Below are 16,639 nucleotides of genomic sequence, written 5' to 3'. Positions count from 1 at the left end.
CCAAAGAAGATGAATCCTTGCAGTCACGAAAGCTTTAAATCGAACGTTTGCGTTGCGATCGAGACGTCATCGTTTTTTATTTTTTTATTTTTTGTTATCTTTTCCATTCGCACCTTTCTCCATGGTTCTTTCGGTAAAAGCCACGTGGGGTATAAAACAAAATAAACAAATCACGATTTTTCCCACCTGATGACGGACTTCTTGTGCTTGCGCCCGAAACGTCCTGATCTATTTTATTTTTTTCTATACCTGCGCGATGACTTTGCCGAAAGACCCGAAGAATACGGCATCTATACATTCACGCGATCTAAGCCCACCCCACCCCACCCCCCCCCCCCCACCCCCACTCCCCACAAATAAAACCAGCTATGGCTGTGGGACCGGGCCTGTTTTCATTAATTATTTCGGTTAAACAAAAAAAAACATACGTCTATATATATCGGCAAAACATTGTTATTGATATTAAAGATGGGGAAAAGGGGCCATATACAACACCCCCCCCCCCCCCACACTCCCCACAAATAACACCTGCATCACGGAAGTATTAATGCGTCGTAACCCTCCACCACCTCCACCACCGCCAGTGGGGTCACCGTGCAGGGAGACGCTCGTCGGCGGCCAGGGCTCGCTGTCATCGTCCAACTTCTCCGCGGCCGGCGAGAGGAGCGCCCTGTGCCGGTGGACCGTCCAGGTGGACCCCAGATACGAGGTCAAGCTGAGGTTCCAGCAATTCAAGTGAGCTCTCGATTGGGGAGGGGCCGTGTGGACCCCAGATACGAGGTCAAGCTGAGGTTCCAGCAATTCAAGTGAGCTCTCGATTGGGGAGGGGCACGGTGGACCCCACAGATACCAGGTCAAGCTGAGGTTCCAGCAATTCAAGTGAGCTCTCGATTTGGGAGGGGCGCGGTGGACCCCATAGATACCAGGTCAAGCTGAGGTTCCAGCAATTCAAGTGAGCTCTCGATTGGGTAGGGGCGCGGTGGACCCCACAGATACCAGGTCAAGCTGAGGTTCCAGCAATTCAAGTGAGCTCTCGATTGGGGAGGGGCCGTGTGGACCCCACAGACACCAGGTCAAGCTGAGGTTCCAGCAATTCAAGTGAGCTCTCGATTGGGGAGGGGCGCGGTGGACCCCACAGATACCAGGTCAAGCTGAGGTTCCAGCAATTCAAGTGAGCTCTCGATTTGGGAGGGGCGCGGTGGACCCCATAGATACCAGGTCAAGCTGAGGTTCCAGCAATTCAAGTGAGCTCTCGATTGGGGAGGGGCGCGGTGGACCCCACAGATACCAGGTCAAGCTGAGGTTCCAACAATTCAAGTGAGCTCTCGATTGGGGAGGGGCCGTGTGGACCCCACAGATACCAGGTCAAGCTGAGGTTCCAGCAATTCAAGTGAGCTCTCGATTGGGGAGGGGCGGTGTGGACCCCACAGATACCAGGTCAAGCTGAGGTTCCAGCAATTCAAGTGAGCTCTCGATTGGGGAGGGAAGGTGTGGACCCCACAGATACCAGGTCAAGCTGAGGTTCCAGCAATTCAAGTGAGCTCTCGATTGGGGAGGGGCACGGTGGACCCCACAGATACCAGGTCAATCTGAGGTTCCAGCAATTCAAGTGAGCTCTCGATTGGGGAGGGAAGGGGTGGACCCCACAGATACCAGGTCAAGCTGAGGTTCCAGCAATTAAAGTGAGCTCTCGATTTGGTGAAATTTTTTAGAAGTTCGGCACGTGCTGCGCGGTTGTACGCGACTACGCTGCACTATAGGGCTGCACGCGGCTATACGCGACAGTACGTGTGTGTGTGTGTACGTGTGTGTGTGTATAGCTGTGTGCGTGTGTACGTGTGTGTACCTGTGTGCGTTTGTACGTGTGTGTGTACCTGTGTGCGTGTGTACGTGTGTGTATACACCTGTGTGCGTGTGTACGTGTGTGTGTGTATACCTGTGTGCGTGTGTACGTGTGTGTGTGTGTGTGTATATACCTGTGTGCGTGTGTACGTGTGTGTGTGCTATATACTATACTATACACGGCATTGCTATACACTACACTACACACGACTATGCACTTCTATACGTGCAACACTACACACCACACATACTCGTACATGCTACACTACACATACTCGTACATGCTACACTACTCACTACCCATGCTCGTACATGCTACACCACACATATTCGTACATGCTACACTACACACTACACATACTCGTACATGCTACACTACACACTACACGTGCCCGTACATGCTACACCACACATACTCGTACATGCTACACTACACACCACACATACTCGTACATGCTACACTACACACCACACGTGCTCGTACATGCTACACTACACATACTCGTACATGGTACACTACACATACTCGTACATGTTACACTACGCACTACACATACTCGTACATGCTACACTACACACTACACGTGCTCGTACATGCTACACTACACATACTCGTACATGCTACACCACACACACTCGTACATGCTACACTACACACCACACACACTCGTACATGCTACACTACACACTACACATACTCGTACATGCTACACCACACATACTCGTACATGCTACACTACACATACTCGTACATGCTAAACCACACACACTCGTACATGCTACACTACACACTACACATACTCGTACATGCTACACCACACACACTCGTACATGCTACACTACACATACTCGTACATGCTACATCACACATACTCGTACATGCTACACCACACATACTCGTACATGCTACACTACACACTACACATACTCGTACATGCTACACTACACACACTCGTACATGCTACACTACACACTACACATACTCGTACATGCTACACCACACACACTCGTACATGCTACACCACACATACTCGTACATGCTACACTACACACTACCCGTGCTCGTACATGTTACACTACACACTACACATACTCGTACATGCTACACCACACATACTCGTACATGCTACACTACACATACTCGTACATGCTACACTACACATACTCGTACATGCTACACTACACATACTCGTACATGCTACACTACACACTACACATACTCGTACATGCTACACTACACATACTCGTACATGCTACATTACACACACTCGTACATGCTACACTACACACTACACATACTCGTACATGCTACACCACACACACTCGTACATGCTACACTACACACTACACGTGCTCGTACATGCTACACTACACACTACACATACTCGTACATGCTACACTACACATACTCGTACATGCTACACTACACACACTCGTACATGCTACACTACACACTACACATACTCGTACATGCTACACCACACACACTCGTACATGCTACACTACACACTACACGTGCTCGTACATGTTACACTACACACTACACATACTCGTACATGTTACACTACACACACTCGTACATGCTACACTACACACTACACGTGCTCGTACATGTTACACTACACACTACACATACTCGTACATGCTACACCACACATACTCGTGCATGCTACACTACACATACTCGTACATGCCACACTACACATACTCGTACATGCTACACTACACACTACACATACTCGTACATGCAACACTACACATACTCGTACATGCTACACTACACACACTCGTACATGCTACACTACACACTACACATACTCGTACATGCTACACCACACACACTCGTACATGCTACACTACACACTACACGTGCTCGTACATGCTACACTACACATACTCGTACATGCTACACTACACACTACACATACTCGTACATGCTACACTACACACACTCGTACATGCTACACTACACACTACACATACTCGTACATGCTACACCACACACACTCGTACATGCTACACCACACATACTCGTACATGCTACACTACACACTACCCGTGCTCGTACATGTTACACTACACACTACACATACTCGTACATGCTACACCACACATACTCGTACATGCTACACTACACATACTCGTACATGCTACACTACACATACTCGTACATGCTACACTACACATACTCGTACATGCTACACTACACACTACACATACTCGTACATGCTACACTACACATACTCGTAGATGCTACACTACACACACTCGTACATGCTACACTACACACTAGACATACTCGTACATGCTACACTACACATACTCGTACATGCTACACTACACACTACCCGTGCTCGTACATGCTACACTACACATACTCGTACATGCTACACCACACATACTCGTACATGCTACACTACACACTACACATACTCGTACATGCTACACCACACACACTCGTACATGCTACACTACACACCACACATACTCGTACATGCTACACCACACACACTCGTACATGCTACACTACACACTACCCGTGCTCGTACATGTTACACTACACACTACACACACTCGTACATGTTACACTACACACTACCCGTGCTCGTACATGCTACACTACACATACTCGTACATGCTACACCACACACACTCGTACATGCTACACTACACACTACACGTGCTCGTACATGTTACACTACACACTACACATACTCGTACATGTTACACTACACACACTCGTACATGCTACACTACGCACCACACGTGCTCTTACATGCTACACTACGCACTACACATACTCGTACATGTTACACTACACACACTCGTACATGCTACACTACACACTACACGTGCTCGTACATGCTACACTACACACTACACATACTCGTACATGCTACACTACACATACTCGTACATGCTACACTACACATACTCGTACATGCTACACTACACACTACACACACTCGTACATGCTACACTACACACTACACGTGCCCGTACATGCTACACCACACATACTCGTACATGCTACACTACACACTACACATACTCGTACATGCTACACTACACACTACACACGCTCGTACATGCTACACTACGTACCACACGTGCTCGTACATGCTACACTACACACTACACATACTCGTACATGCTACACTACACACCACACGTGCTCGTACATGCTACACTACACACACTCGTACATGCTACACTACACACTACACACACTCGTACATGCTACACTACGCACCACACGTGCTCTAACATGCTACGCCACACAACCCTCGCTCTCCCACCGCCGCAGCTTGTCTTCCGACCCCGACTGCGTGGACGAGTCGCTGACCGTCTACGACGACAACGGCGACTCGCTGGGCGTGTTCTGCGGCGGCGGCGTCGTGAGACCGCCCGGCCTGCGCTCGTCCGCCAACAGACTCCACCTCGTGCTCGACTCTCTGTGGGGGCTTCAAGGTGGGGCCACGGGGGGAGGGGAGGGGAGGGGGAAGGGGGGTGGGTGGTGTCCGCCATGTTCCCCTTCTCCTGTGCGAGGGAGCGGGAGTTGAGGGGTGGGACGGACAGATTCAACTAAATTGACGACAATAACAACAACGATCACAACAACGATCACAACAACAACACTAATGACGTTAGGGAGGTTGTGTCGTCGGTCCTCAGGAGGAGTGAGGCGACCTCCACAACAGCCAAGCACCAGGGCTGTGCGAAAGTTTATTCGCGTCCTTCGGGAGGGCAGTGGCACGTCTGTGATTACGACCAGACACGCGTCACCCTCATCACCCTCCATGTCTTAGGCAGCGTCACAAATCTCACACAAATCTTACTCAGCGTCATAAATCTCACACAAATCTTACTCAGCGTCACAAATCTCACGCAAATCTTACTCAGCGTCACAAATCTCACACACATCTTACTCAGCGTCACAAATCTCACACATATCTTACTCAGCGTCACAAATCTCACACAAATCTTATTCAGCGTCATAAATCTCACGCAAATCTTACTCGGCGTCACAAATCTCACGCAAATCTTACTCAGCGTCACAAATCTCATGCAAATCTTACTCAGCGTCACAAATCTCACACAAATCTTACTCAGCATCACAAATCTCACACAAATCTTACTCAGCGTCACAAATCTCACACAAATCTTACTCAGCGTCACACATCTCACACAAATCTTACTCAGCGTTACAAATCTCACACAAATCTTACTCAGCGTCACAAATATCACACAAATCTTACTCAGCATCACAAATCTCACACAAATCTTACTCAGCGTCACAAATCTCACACAAATCTTACTCAGCGTCACAAATCTCACACAAATCTTACTCAGCGTCACAAATCTCACACAAATCTTACTCAGCGTCACAAATCTCACACAAATCTTACTCAGCGTCACAAATCTCACACAAATCTTACTCAGCGTCACAAATCTCACACAAATCTTACTCAGCGTCACAAATCTCACACAAATCTTACTCAGCGTCACAAATCTACACAAATCTTACTCAGCGTCACAAATCTCACACAAATCTTACTCAGCGTCACAAATCTCACACAAATCTTACTCAGCGTCACAAATCTCACACAAATCTTACTCAGCGTCACAAATCTCACACAAATCTTACTCAGCGTCATAAATCTCACACAAATCTTACTCAGCGTCACAAATCTCACACAAATCTTACTCAGCGTCACAAATCTCACACAAATCTTACTCAGCGTCACAAATCTCACACAAATCTTACTCAGCGTCACAAATCTCACACAAATCTTACTCAGCGTCACAAATTTCACACAAATCTTACTCAGCGTCACAAATCTCACACAAATCTTACTCAGCGTCACAAATCTCACACAAATCTTACTCAGCGTCACAAATCTCACACAAATCTTACTCAGCGTCACAAATCTCACACAAATCTTACTCAGCGTCACAAATCTCACACAAATCTTACTCACCGTCATAAATCTCACACAAATCTTACTCAGCGTCACAAATCTCACACAAATCTTACTCAGCGTCACAAATCTCACACAAATCTTACTCAGCGTCACAAATCTCACACAAATCTTACTCAGCGTCACAAATCTCACACAAATCTTACTCAGCGTCACAAATCTCACACAAATCTTACTCAGCGTCACAAATCTCACACAAATCTTACTCAGCGTCACAAATCTCACACAAATCTTACTCAGCGTCACAAATCTCACACAAATCTTACTCAGCGTCACAAATCTCACACAAATCTTACTCAGCGTCACAAATCTGACACAAATCTTACTCAGCGTCACAAATCTCACACAAATCTTACTCAGCGTCACAAATCTCACACAAATCTTACTCAGCGTCACAAATCTGACACAAATCTTACTCAGCGTCATAAATCTCACACAAATCTTACTCAGTGTCACAAATATCACACAAACCTTACTCAGCGTCACAAATCTCACACAAATCTTACTCAGCGTCACAAATCTCACACAAATCTTACTCAGCGTCACAAATCTCACACAAATCTTACTCAGCGTCACAAATCTCACACAAATCTTACTCAGCGTCACAAATCTCACACAAATCTTACTCGGCATCACAAATCTCACACAAATCTTACTCAGCGTCACAAATTTTACATAAATCTTACTCAGCATCCTAAATCTCACACAAATCTTACTCAAAGTCACAAATCTCGCACAAATCGTACTCGGCGTCACAAATCTCACACAAATCTTACTCAGCGTCACAAATCTCACACAAATCTTACTCAGCATCACAAATCTCACACAAATCTTACTCAGCGTCACAAATCTCACACAAATCTTACTCAGCGTGACAAATCTCACACAAATCTTACTCAGCGTCACAAATCTCACACAAATCTTACTCAGCGTCACAAATCTCACACAAATCTTACTCAGCGTCACAAATCTCACACAAATCATACTCAGCGTCACAAATCTCACACAAATCTTACTCAGCGTCACAAATCTACACAAATCTTACTCAGCGTCACAAATCTCACACAAATCTTTCTCAGCGTCACAAATCTCACACAAATCGTACTCAGCGTCACAAATCTCACACAAATCTTACTCAGCATCACAAATCTCACACAAATCTTACTCAGCGTCACAAATCTCACACAAATCTTACTCAGCGTCACAAATCTCACACAAATCTTACTCAGCGTCACAAATCTCACACAAATCTTACTCAGCGTCACAAATCTCACACAAATCTTACTCAGCGTCATAAATATCCCACAAATCTTACTCAGCATCACAAATCTCACACAAATCTTACTCAGCGTCACAAATCTCACACAAATCTTACTCAGCGTCACAAATCTCACACAAATCTTACTCAGCATCACAAATCTCACACAAATCTTACTCAGCGTCATAAATCTCACACAAATCTTACTCAGCATCACAAATCTCACACAAATCTTACTCAGCGTCACAAATCTCACACAAATCTTACTCAGCGTCACAAATCTCACACAAATCTTACTCAGCGTCATAAATCTCACACAAATCTTACTCAGCATCACAAATCTCACACAAATCTTACTCAGCGTCACAAATCTCACACAAATCTTACTCAGCGTCACAAATCTCACACAAATCTTACTCAGAATCACAAATCTCACACAAATCTTACTCAGCGTCATAAATCTCACACAAATCTTACTCAGCATCACAAATCTCACACAAATCTTACTCAGCGTCACAAATCTCACACAAATCTTACTCAGCGTCACAAATCTCACACAAATCTTACTCAGCGTCACAAATCTCACACAAATCTTACTCAGCGTCACAAATCTCACACAAATCTTACTCAGTGTCATAAATCTCACACAAATCTTACTCAGCGTCACAAATCTCACACAAATCTTACTCAGCGTCACAAATCTCACACAAATCTTACTCAGCGTCACAAATCTCACACAAATCTTACTCAGCGTCACAAATCTCACACAAATCTTACTCAGCGTCACAAATCTCACACAAATCTTACTCAGCGTCACAAATCTCACACAAATCTTACTCAGCGTCACAAATCTCACACAAATCTTACTCAGCGTCATAAATCTCACACAAATCTTACTCAGTGTCACAAATATCACACAAACCTTACTCAGCGTCACAAATCTCACACAAATCTTACTCAGCGTCACAAATCTCACACAAATCTTACTCAGCGTCACAAATCTCACACAAATCTTACTCAGCGTCACAAATCTCACACAAATCTTACTCAGCGTCACAAATCTCACACAAATCTTACTCGGCATCACAAATCTCACACAAATCTTACTCAGCGTCACAAATTTCACATAAATCTTACTCAGCATCCTAAATCTCACACAAATCTTACTCAAAGTCACAAATCTCGCACAAATCGTACTCGGCGTCACAAATCTCACACAAATCTTACTCAGCGTCACAAATCTCACACAAATCTTACTCAGCATCACAAATCTCACACAAATCTTACTCAGCGTCACAAATCTCACACAAATCTTACTCAGCGTGACAAATCTCACACAAATCTTACTCAGCGTCACAAATCTCACACAAATCTTACTCAGCGTCACAAATCTCACACAAATCTTACTCAGCGTCACAAATCTCACACAAATCATACTCAGCGTCACAAATCTCACACAAATCTTACTCAGCGTCACAAATTTACACAAATCTTACTCAGCGTCACAAATCTCACACAAATCTTTCTCAGCGTCACAAATCTCACACAAATCGTACTCAGCGTCACAAATCTCACACAAATCTTACTCAGCGTCACAAATCTCACACAAATCTTACTCAGCATCACAAATCTCACACACATCTTACTCAGCGTCACAAATCTCACACAAATCTTACTCAGCGTCACAAATCTCACACAAATCTTACTCAGCGTCACAAATCTCACACAAATCTTACTCAGCGTCACAAACCTCACACAAATCTTACTCAGCGTCACAAATCTCACACACATCTTACTCAGTGTCACAAATCTCACACAAATCTTACTCAACGTCACAAATCTCACACAAATCTTACTCAGCGTCACAAATCTCACACAAATCATACTCAGCGTCACAAATCTCACACAAATCTTACTCAGCGTCACAAATCTACACAAATCTTACTCAGCGTCACAAATCTCACACAAATCTTTCTCAGCGTCACAAATCTCACACAAATCTTACTCAGCATCACAAATCTCACACAAATCTTACTCAGCGTCACAAATCTCACACAAATCTTACTCAGCGTCACAAATCTCACACAAATCTTACTCAGCGTCACAAATCTCACACAAATCTTACTCAGCGTCACAAATCTCACACAAATCTTACTCAGCATCACAAATCTCACACAAATCTTACTCAGCGTCACAAATCTCACACAAATCTTACTCAGCATCACAAATCTCACACAAATCTTACTCAGCGTCCCAAATCTCACACAAATCTTACTCAGCGTCACAAATCTCACACAAATCTTACTCAGCGTCATAAATCTCACACAAATCTTACTCAGCATCACAAATCTCACACAAATCTTACTCAGCGTCCCAAATCTCACACAAATCTTACTCAGCGTCAAAAATCTCACACAAATCTTACTCAGCGTCACAAATCTCACACAAATCTTACTCAGCGTCACAAATCTCACACAAATCTTACTCAGCGTCACAAATCTCACACAAATCTTACTCAGCGTCACAAATCTACACAAATCTTACTCAGCGTCACAAATCTCACACAAATCTTTCTCAGCGTCACAAATCTCACACAAATCGTACTCAGCGTCACAAATCTCACACAAATCTTACTCAGCATCACAAATCTCACACACATCTTACTCAGCGTCACAAATCTCACACAAATCTTACTCAGCGTCACAAATCTCACACAAATCTTACTCAGCGTCACAAATCTCACACAAATCTTACTCAGCGTCACAAATCTCACACAAATCTTACTCAGCGTCACAAATCTCACACACATCTTACTCAGTGTCACAAATCTCACACAAATCTTACTCAGCGTCACAAATCTCACACAAATCTTACTCAGCGTCACAAATCTCACACAAATCTTACTCAGCGTCACAAATCTCACACAAATCTTACTCAGCGTCACAAATCTGACACAAATCTTACTCAGCGTCACAAATCTCACACAAATCTTACTCAGCGTCACAAATCTCACACAAATCTTACTCAGCGTCACAAATCTGACACAAATCTTACTCAGCGTCATAAATCTCACACAAATCTTACTCAGTGTCACAAATATCACACAAACCTTACTCAGCGTCACAAATCTCACACAAATCTTACTCAGCGTCACAAATCTCACACAAATCTTACTCAGCGTCACAAATCTCACACAAATCTTACTCAGCGTCACAAATCTCACACAAATCTTACTCAGCGTCACAAATCTCACACAAATCTTACTCGGCATCACAAATCTCACACAAATCTTACTCAGCGTCACAAATTTCACATAAATCTTACTCAGCATCCTAAATCTCACACAAATCTTACTCAAAGTCACAAATCTCGCACAAATCGTACTCGGTGTCACAAATCTCACACAAATCTTACTCAGCGTCACAAATCTCACACAAATCTTACTCAGCATCACAAATCTCACACAAATCTTACTCAGCGTCACAAATCTCACACAAATCTTACTCAGCGTGACAAATCTCACACAAATCTTACTCAGCGTCACAAATCTCACACAAATCTTACTCAGCGTCACAAATCTCACACAAATCTTACTCAGCGTCACAAATCTCACACAAATCATACTCAGCGTCACAAATCTCACACAAATCTTACTCAGCGTCACAAATCTACACAAATCTTACTCAGCGTCACAAATCTCACACAAATCTTTCTCAGCGTCACAAATCTCACACAAATCGTACTCAGCGTCACAAATCTCACACAAATCTTACTCAGCATCACAAATCTCACACAAATCTTACTCAGCGTCACAAATCTCACACAAATCTTACTCAGCGTCACAAATCTCACACAAATCTTACTCAGCGTCACAAATCTCACACAAATCTTACTCAGCGTCACAAATCTCACACAAATCTTACTCAGCGTCATAAATCTCACACAAATCTTACTCAGCATCACAAATCTCACACAAATCTTACTCAGCGTCACAAATCTCACACAAATCTTACTCAGCGTCACAAATCTCACACAAATCTTACTCAGCATCACAAATCTCACACAAATCTTACTCAGCGTCATAAATCTCACACAAATCTTACTCAGCATCACAAATCTCACACAAATCTTACTCAGCGTCACAAATCTCACACAAATCTTACTCAGCGTCACAAATCTCACACAAATCTTACTCAGCGTCACAAATCTCACACAAATCTTACTCAGCGTCACAAATCTCACACAAATCTTACTCAGTGTCATAAATCTCACACAAATCTTACTCAGCGTCACAAATCTCACACAAATCTTACTCAGCGTCACAAATCTCACACAAATCTTACTCAGCGTCACAAATCTCACACAAATCTTACTCAGCGTCACAAATCTCACACAAATCTTACTCAGCGTCACAAATCTCACACAAATCTTACTCAGCGTCACAAATCTCACACAAATCTTACTCAGCGTCACAAATCTCACACAAATCTTACTCAGCGTCACAAATCTCACACAAATCTTACTCAGCGTCACAAATCTCACACAAATCTTACTCAGCGTCACAAATCTGACACAAATCTTACTCAGCGTCACAAATCTCACACAAATCTTACTCAGCGTCATAAATCTCACACAAATCTTACTCAGTGTCACAAATATCACACAAACCTTACTCAGCGTCACAAATCTCACACAAATCTTACTCAGCGTCACAAATCTCACACAAATCTTACTCAGCGTCACAAATCTCACACAAATCTTACTCAGCGTCACAAATCTCACACAAATCTTACTCAGCGTCACAAATCTCACACAAATCTTACTCGGCATCACAAATCTCACACAAATCTTACTCAGCGTCACAAATTTCACATAAATCTTACTCAGCATCCTAAATCTCACACAAATCTTACTCAAAGTCACAAATCTCGCACAAATCGTACTCGGCGTCACAAATCTCACACAAATCTTACTCAGCGTCACAAATCTCACACAAATCTTACTCAGCATCACAAATCTCACACAAATCTTACTCAGCGTCACAAATCTCACACAAATCTTACTCAGCGTGACAAATCTCACACAAATCTTACTCAGCGTCACAAATCTCACACAAATCTTACTCAGCGTCACAAATCTCACACAAATCTTACTCAGCGTCACAAATCTCACACAAATCATACTCAGCGTCACAAATCTCACACAAATCTTACTCAGCGTCACAAATCTACACAAATCTTACTCAGCGTCACAAATCTCACACAAATCTTTCTCAGCGTCACAAATCTCACACAAATCGTACTCAGCGTCACAAATCTCACACAAATCTTACTCAGCATCACAAATCTCACACACATCTTACTCAGCGTCACAAATCTCACACAAATCTTACTCAGCGTCACAAATCTCACACAAATCTTACTCAGCGTCACAAATCTCACACAAATCTTACTCAGCGTCACAAACCTCACACAAATCTTACTCAGCGTCACAAATCTCACACACATCTTACTCAGTGTCACAAATCTCACACAAATCTTACTCAACGTCACAAATCTCACACAAATCTTACTCAGCGTCACAAATCTCACACAAATCATACTCAGCGTCACAAATCTCACACAAATCTTACTCAGCGTCACAAATCTACACAAATCTTACTCAGCGTCACAAATCTCACACAAATCTTTCTCAGCGTCACAAATCTCACACAAATCTTACTCAGCATCACAAATCTCACACAAATCTTACTCAGCGTCACAAATCTCACACAAATCTTACTCAGTGTCACAAATCTCACACAAATCTTACTCAGCGTCACAAATCTCACACAAATCTTACTCAGCGTCACAAATCTCACACAAATCTTACTCAGCATCACAAATCTCACACAAATCTTACTCAGCGTCACAAATCTCACACAAATCTTACTCAGCATCACAAATCTCACACAAATCTTACTCAGCGTCCCAAATCTCACACAAATCTTACTCAGCGTCACAAATCTCACACAAATCTTACTCAGCGTCATAAATCTCACACAAATCTTACTCAGCGTCACAAATCTCACACAAATCTTACTCAGCGTCATAAATCTCACACAAATCTTACTCAGCATCACAAATCTCACACAAATCTTACTCAGCGTCACAAATCTCACACAAATCTTACTCAGCGTCACAAATCTCACACAAATCTTACTCAGCGTCACAAATCTCACACAAATCTTACTCAGCGTCACAAATCTCACACACATCTTACTCAGTGTCACAAATCTCACACAAATCTTACTCAACGTCACAAATCTCACACAAATCTTACTCAGCGTCACAAATCTCACACAAATCATACTCAGCGTCACAAATCTCACACAAATCTTACTCAGCGTCACAAATCTACACAAATCTTACTCAGCGTCACAAATCTCACACAAATCTTTCTCAGCGTCACAAATCTCACACAAATTTTACTCAGCATCACAAATCTCACACAAATCTTACTCAGCGTCACAAATCTCACACAAATCTTACTCAGCGTCACAAATCTCACACAAATCTTACTCAGCGTCACAAATCTCACACAAATCTTACTCAGCGTCACAAATCTCACACAAATCTTACTCAGCGTCACAAATCTCACACAAATCTTACTCGGCATCACAAATCTCACACAAATCTTACTCAGCGTCACAAATTTCACATAAATCTTACTCAGCATCCTAAATCTCACACAAATCTTACTCAAAGTCACAAATCTCGCACAAATCGTACTCGGCGTCACAAATCTCACACAAATCTTACTCAGCGTCACAAATCTCACACAAATCTTACTCAGCATCACAAATCTCACACAAATCTTACTCAGCGTCACAAATCTCACACAAATCTTACTCAGCGTGACAAATCTCACACAAATCTTACTCAGCGTCACAAATCTCACACAAATCTTACTCAGCGTCACAAATCTCACACAAATCTTACTCAGCGTCACAAATCTCACACAAATCATACTCAGCGTCACAAATCTCACACAAATCTTACTCAGCGTCACAAATCTACACAAATCTTACTCAGCATCACAAATCTCACACAAATCTTTCTCAGCGTCACAAATCTCACACAAATCGTACTCAGCGTCACAAATCTCACACAAATCTTACTCAGCATCACAAATCTCACACAAATCTTACTCAGCGTCATAAATCTCACACAAATCTTACTCAGCGTCACAAATCTCACACAAATCTTACTCAGCGTCACAAATCTCACACAAATCTTACTCAGCGTCACAAACCTCACACAAATCTTACTCAGCGTCACAAATCTCACACACATCTTACTCAGTGTCACAAATCTCACACAAATCTTACTCAACGTCACAAATCTCACACAAATCTTACTCAGCGTCACAAATCTCACACAAATCATACTCAGCGTCACAAATCTCACACAAATCTTACTCAGCGTCACAAATCTACACAAATCTTACTCAGCGTCACAAATCTCACACAAATCTTTCTCAGCGTCACAAATCTCACACAAATCTTACTCAGCATCACAAATCTCACACAAATCTTACTCAGCGTCACAAATCTCACACAAATCTTACTCAGCGTCACAAATCTCACACAAATCTTACTCAGCGTCACAAATCTCACACAAATCTTACTCAGCGTCACAAATCTCACACAAATCTTACTCAGCATCACAAATCTCACACAAATCTTACTCAGCGTCACAAATCTCACACAAATCTTACTCAGCATCACAAATCTCACACAAATCTTACTCAGCGTCCCAAATCTCACACAAATCTTACTCAGCGTCACAAATCTCACACAAATCTTACTCAGCGTCATAAATCTCACACAAATCTTACTCAGCATCACAAATCTCACACAAATCTTACTCAGCGTCCCAAATCTCACACAAATCTTACTCAGCGTCAAAAATCTCACACAAATCTTACTCAGCGTCACAAATCTCACACAAATCTTACTCAGCGTCACAAATCTCACACAAATCTTACTCAGCGTCACAAATCTACACAAATCTTACTCAGCGTCACAAATCTCACACAAATCTTTCTCAGCGTCACAAATCTCACACAAATCGTACTCAGCGTCACAAATCTCACACAAATCTTACTCAGCATCACAAATCTCACACACATCTTACTCAGCGTCACAAATCTCACACAAATCTTACTCAGCGTCACAAATCTCACACAAATCTTACTCAGCGTCACAAATCTCACACAAATCTTACTCAGCGTCACAAATCTCACACAAATCTTACTCAGCGTCACAAATCTCACACAAATCTTACTCGGCATCACAAATCTCACACAAATCTTACTCAGCGTCACAAATCTCACACAAATCATACTCAGCGTCACAAATCTCACACAAATCTTACTCAGCGTCACAAATCTACACAAATCTTACTCAGCGTCACAAATCTCACACAAATCTTTCTCAGCGTCACAAATCTCACACAAATTTTACTCAGCATCACAAATCTCACACAAATCTTACTCAGCGTCACAAATCTCACAC

The 16,639-nt window shown here is 42.8% G+C and overlaps 1 protein-coding gene across 1 annotated transcript in view; it reads left to right on the top strand.

The window, feature by feature from the left end:
• Positions 1–547: 547 nt before the first annotated feature.
• The window catches only part of LOC142907331 (chymotrypsinogen B-like), a 55,792-nt gene continuing 39,700 nt past the window's right edge, over positions 548–16,639 (top strand). Inside the window, exons 1-2 of the mRNA XM_076056742.1 lie at positions 548–735; positions 5,150–5,313. Coding sequence (XP_075912857.1) covers positions 548–735; positions 5,150–5,313 — 352 coding nt within the window. The remainder of the gene's footprint in view (positions 736–5,149; positions 5,314–16,639) is intronic.

Source organism: Petromyzon marinus, chromosome 77, assembly GCF_048934315.1.
Source record: "Petromyzon marinus isolate PM22_M1 ecotype Great Lakes invasive population chromosome 77, UKy_Petmar_22M1.pri1.0, whole genome shotgun sequence".
NCBI lineage: Eukaryota > Metazoa > Chordata > Hyperoartia > Petromyzontiformes > Petromyzontidae > Petromyzon > Petromyzon marinus.
The sequence above is the reverse complement of the archived record's forward strand: the minus strand, read 5'-3'. Positions and strand labels throughout refer to the sequence as shown.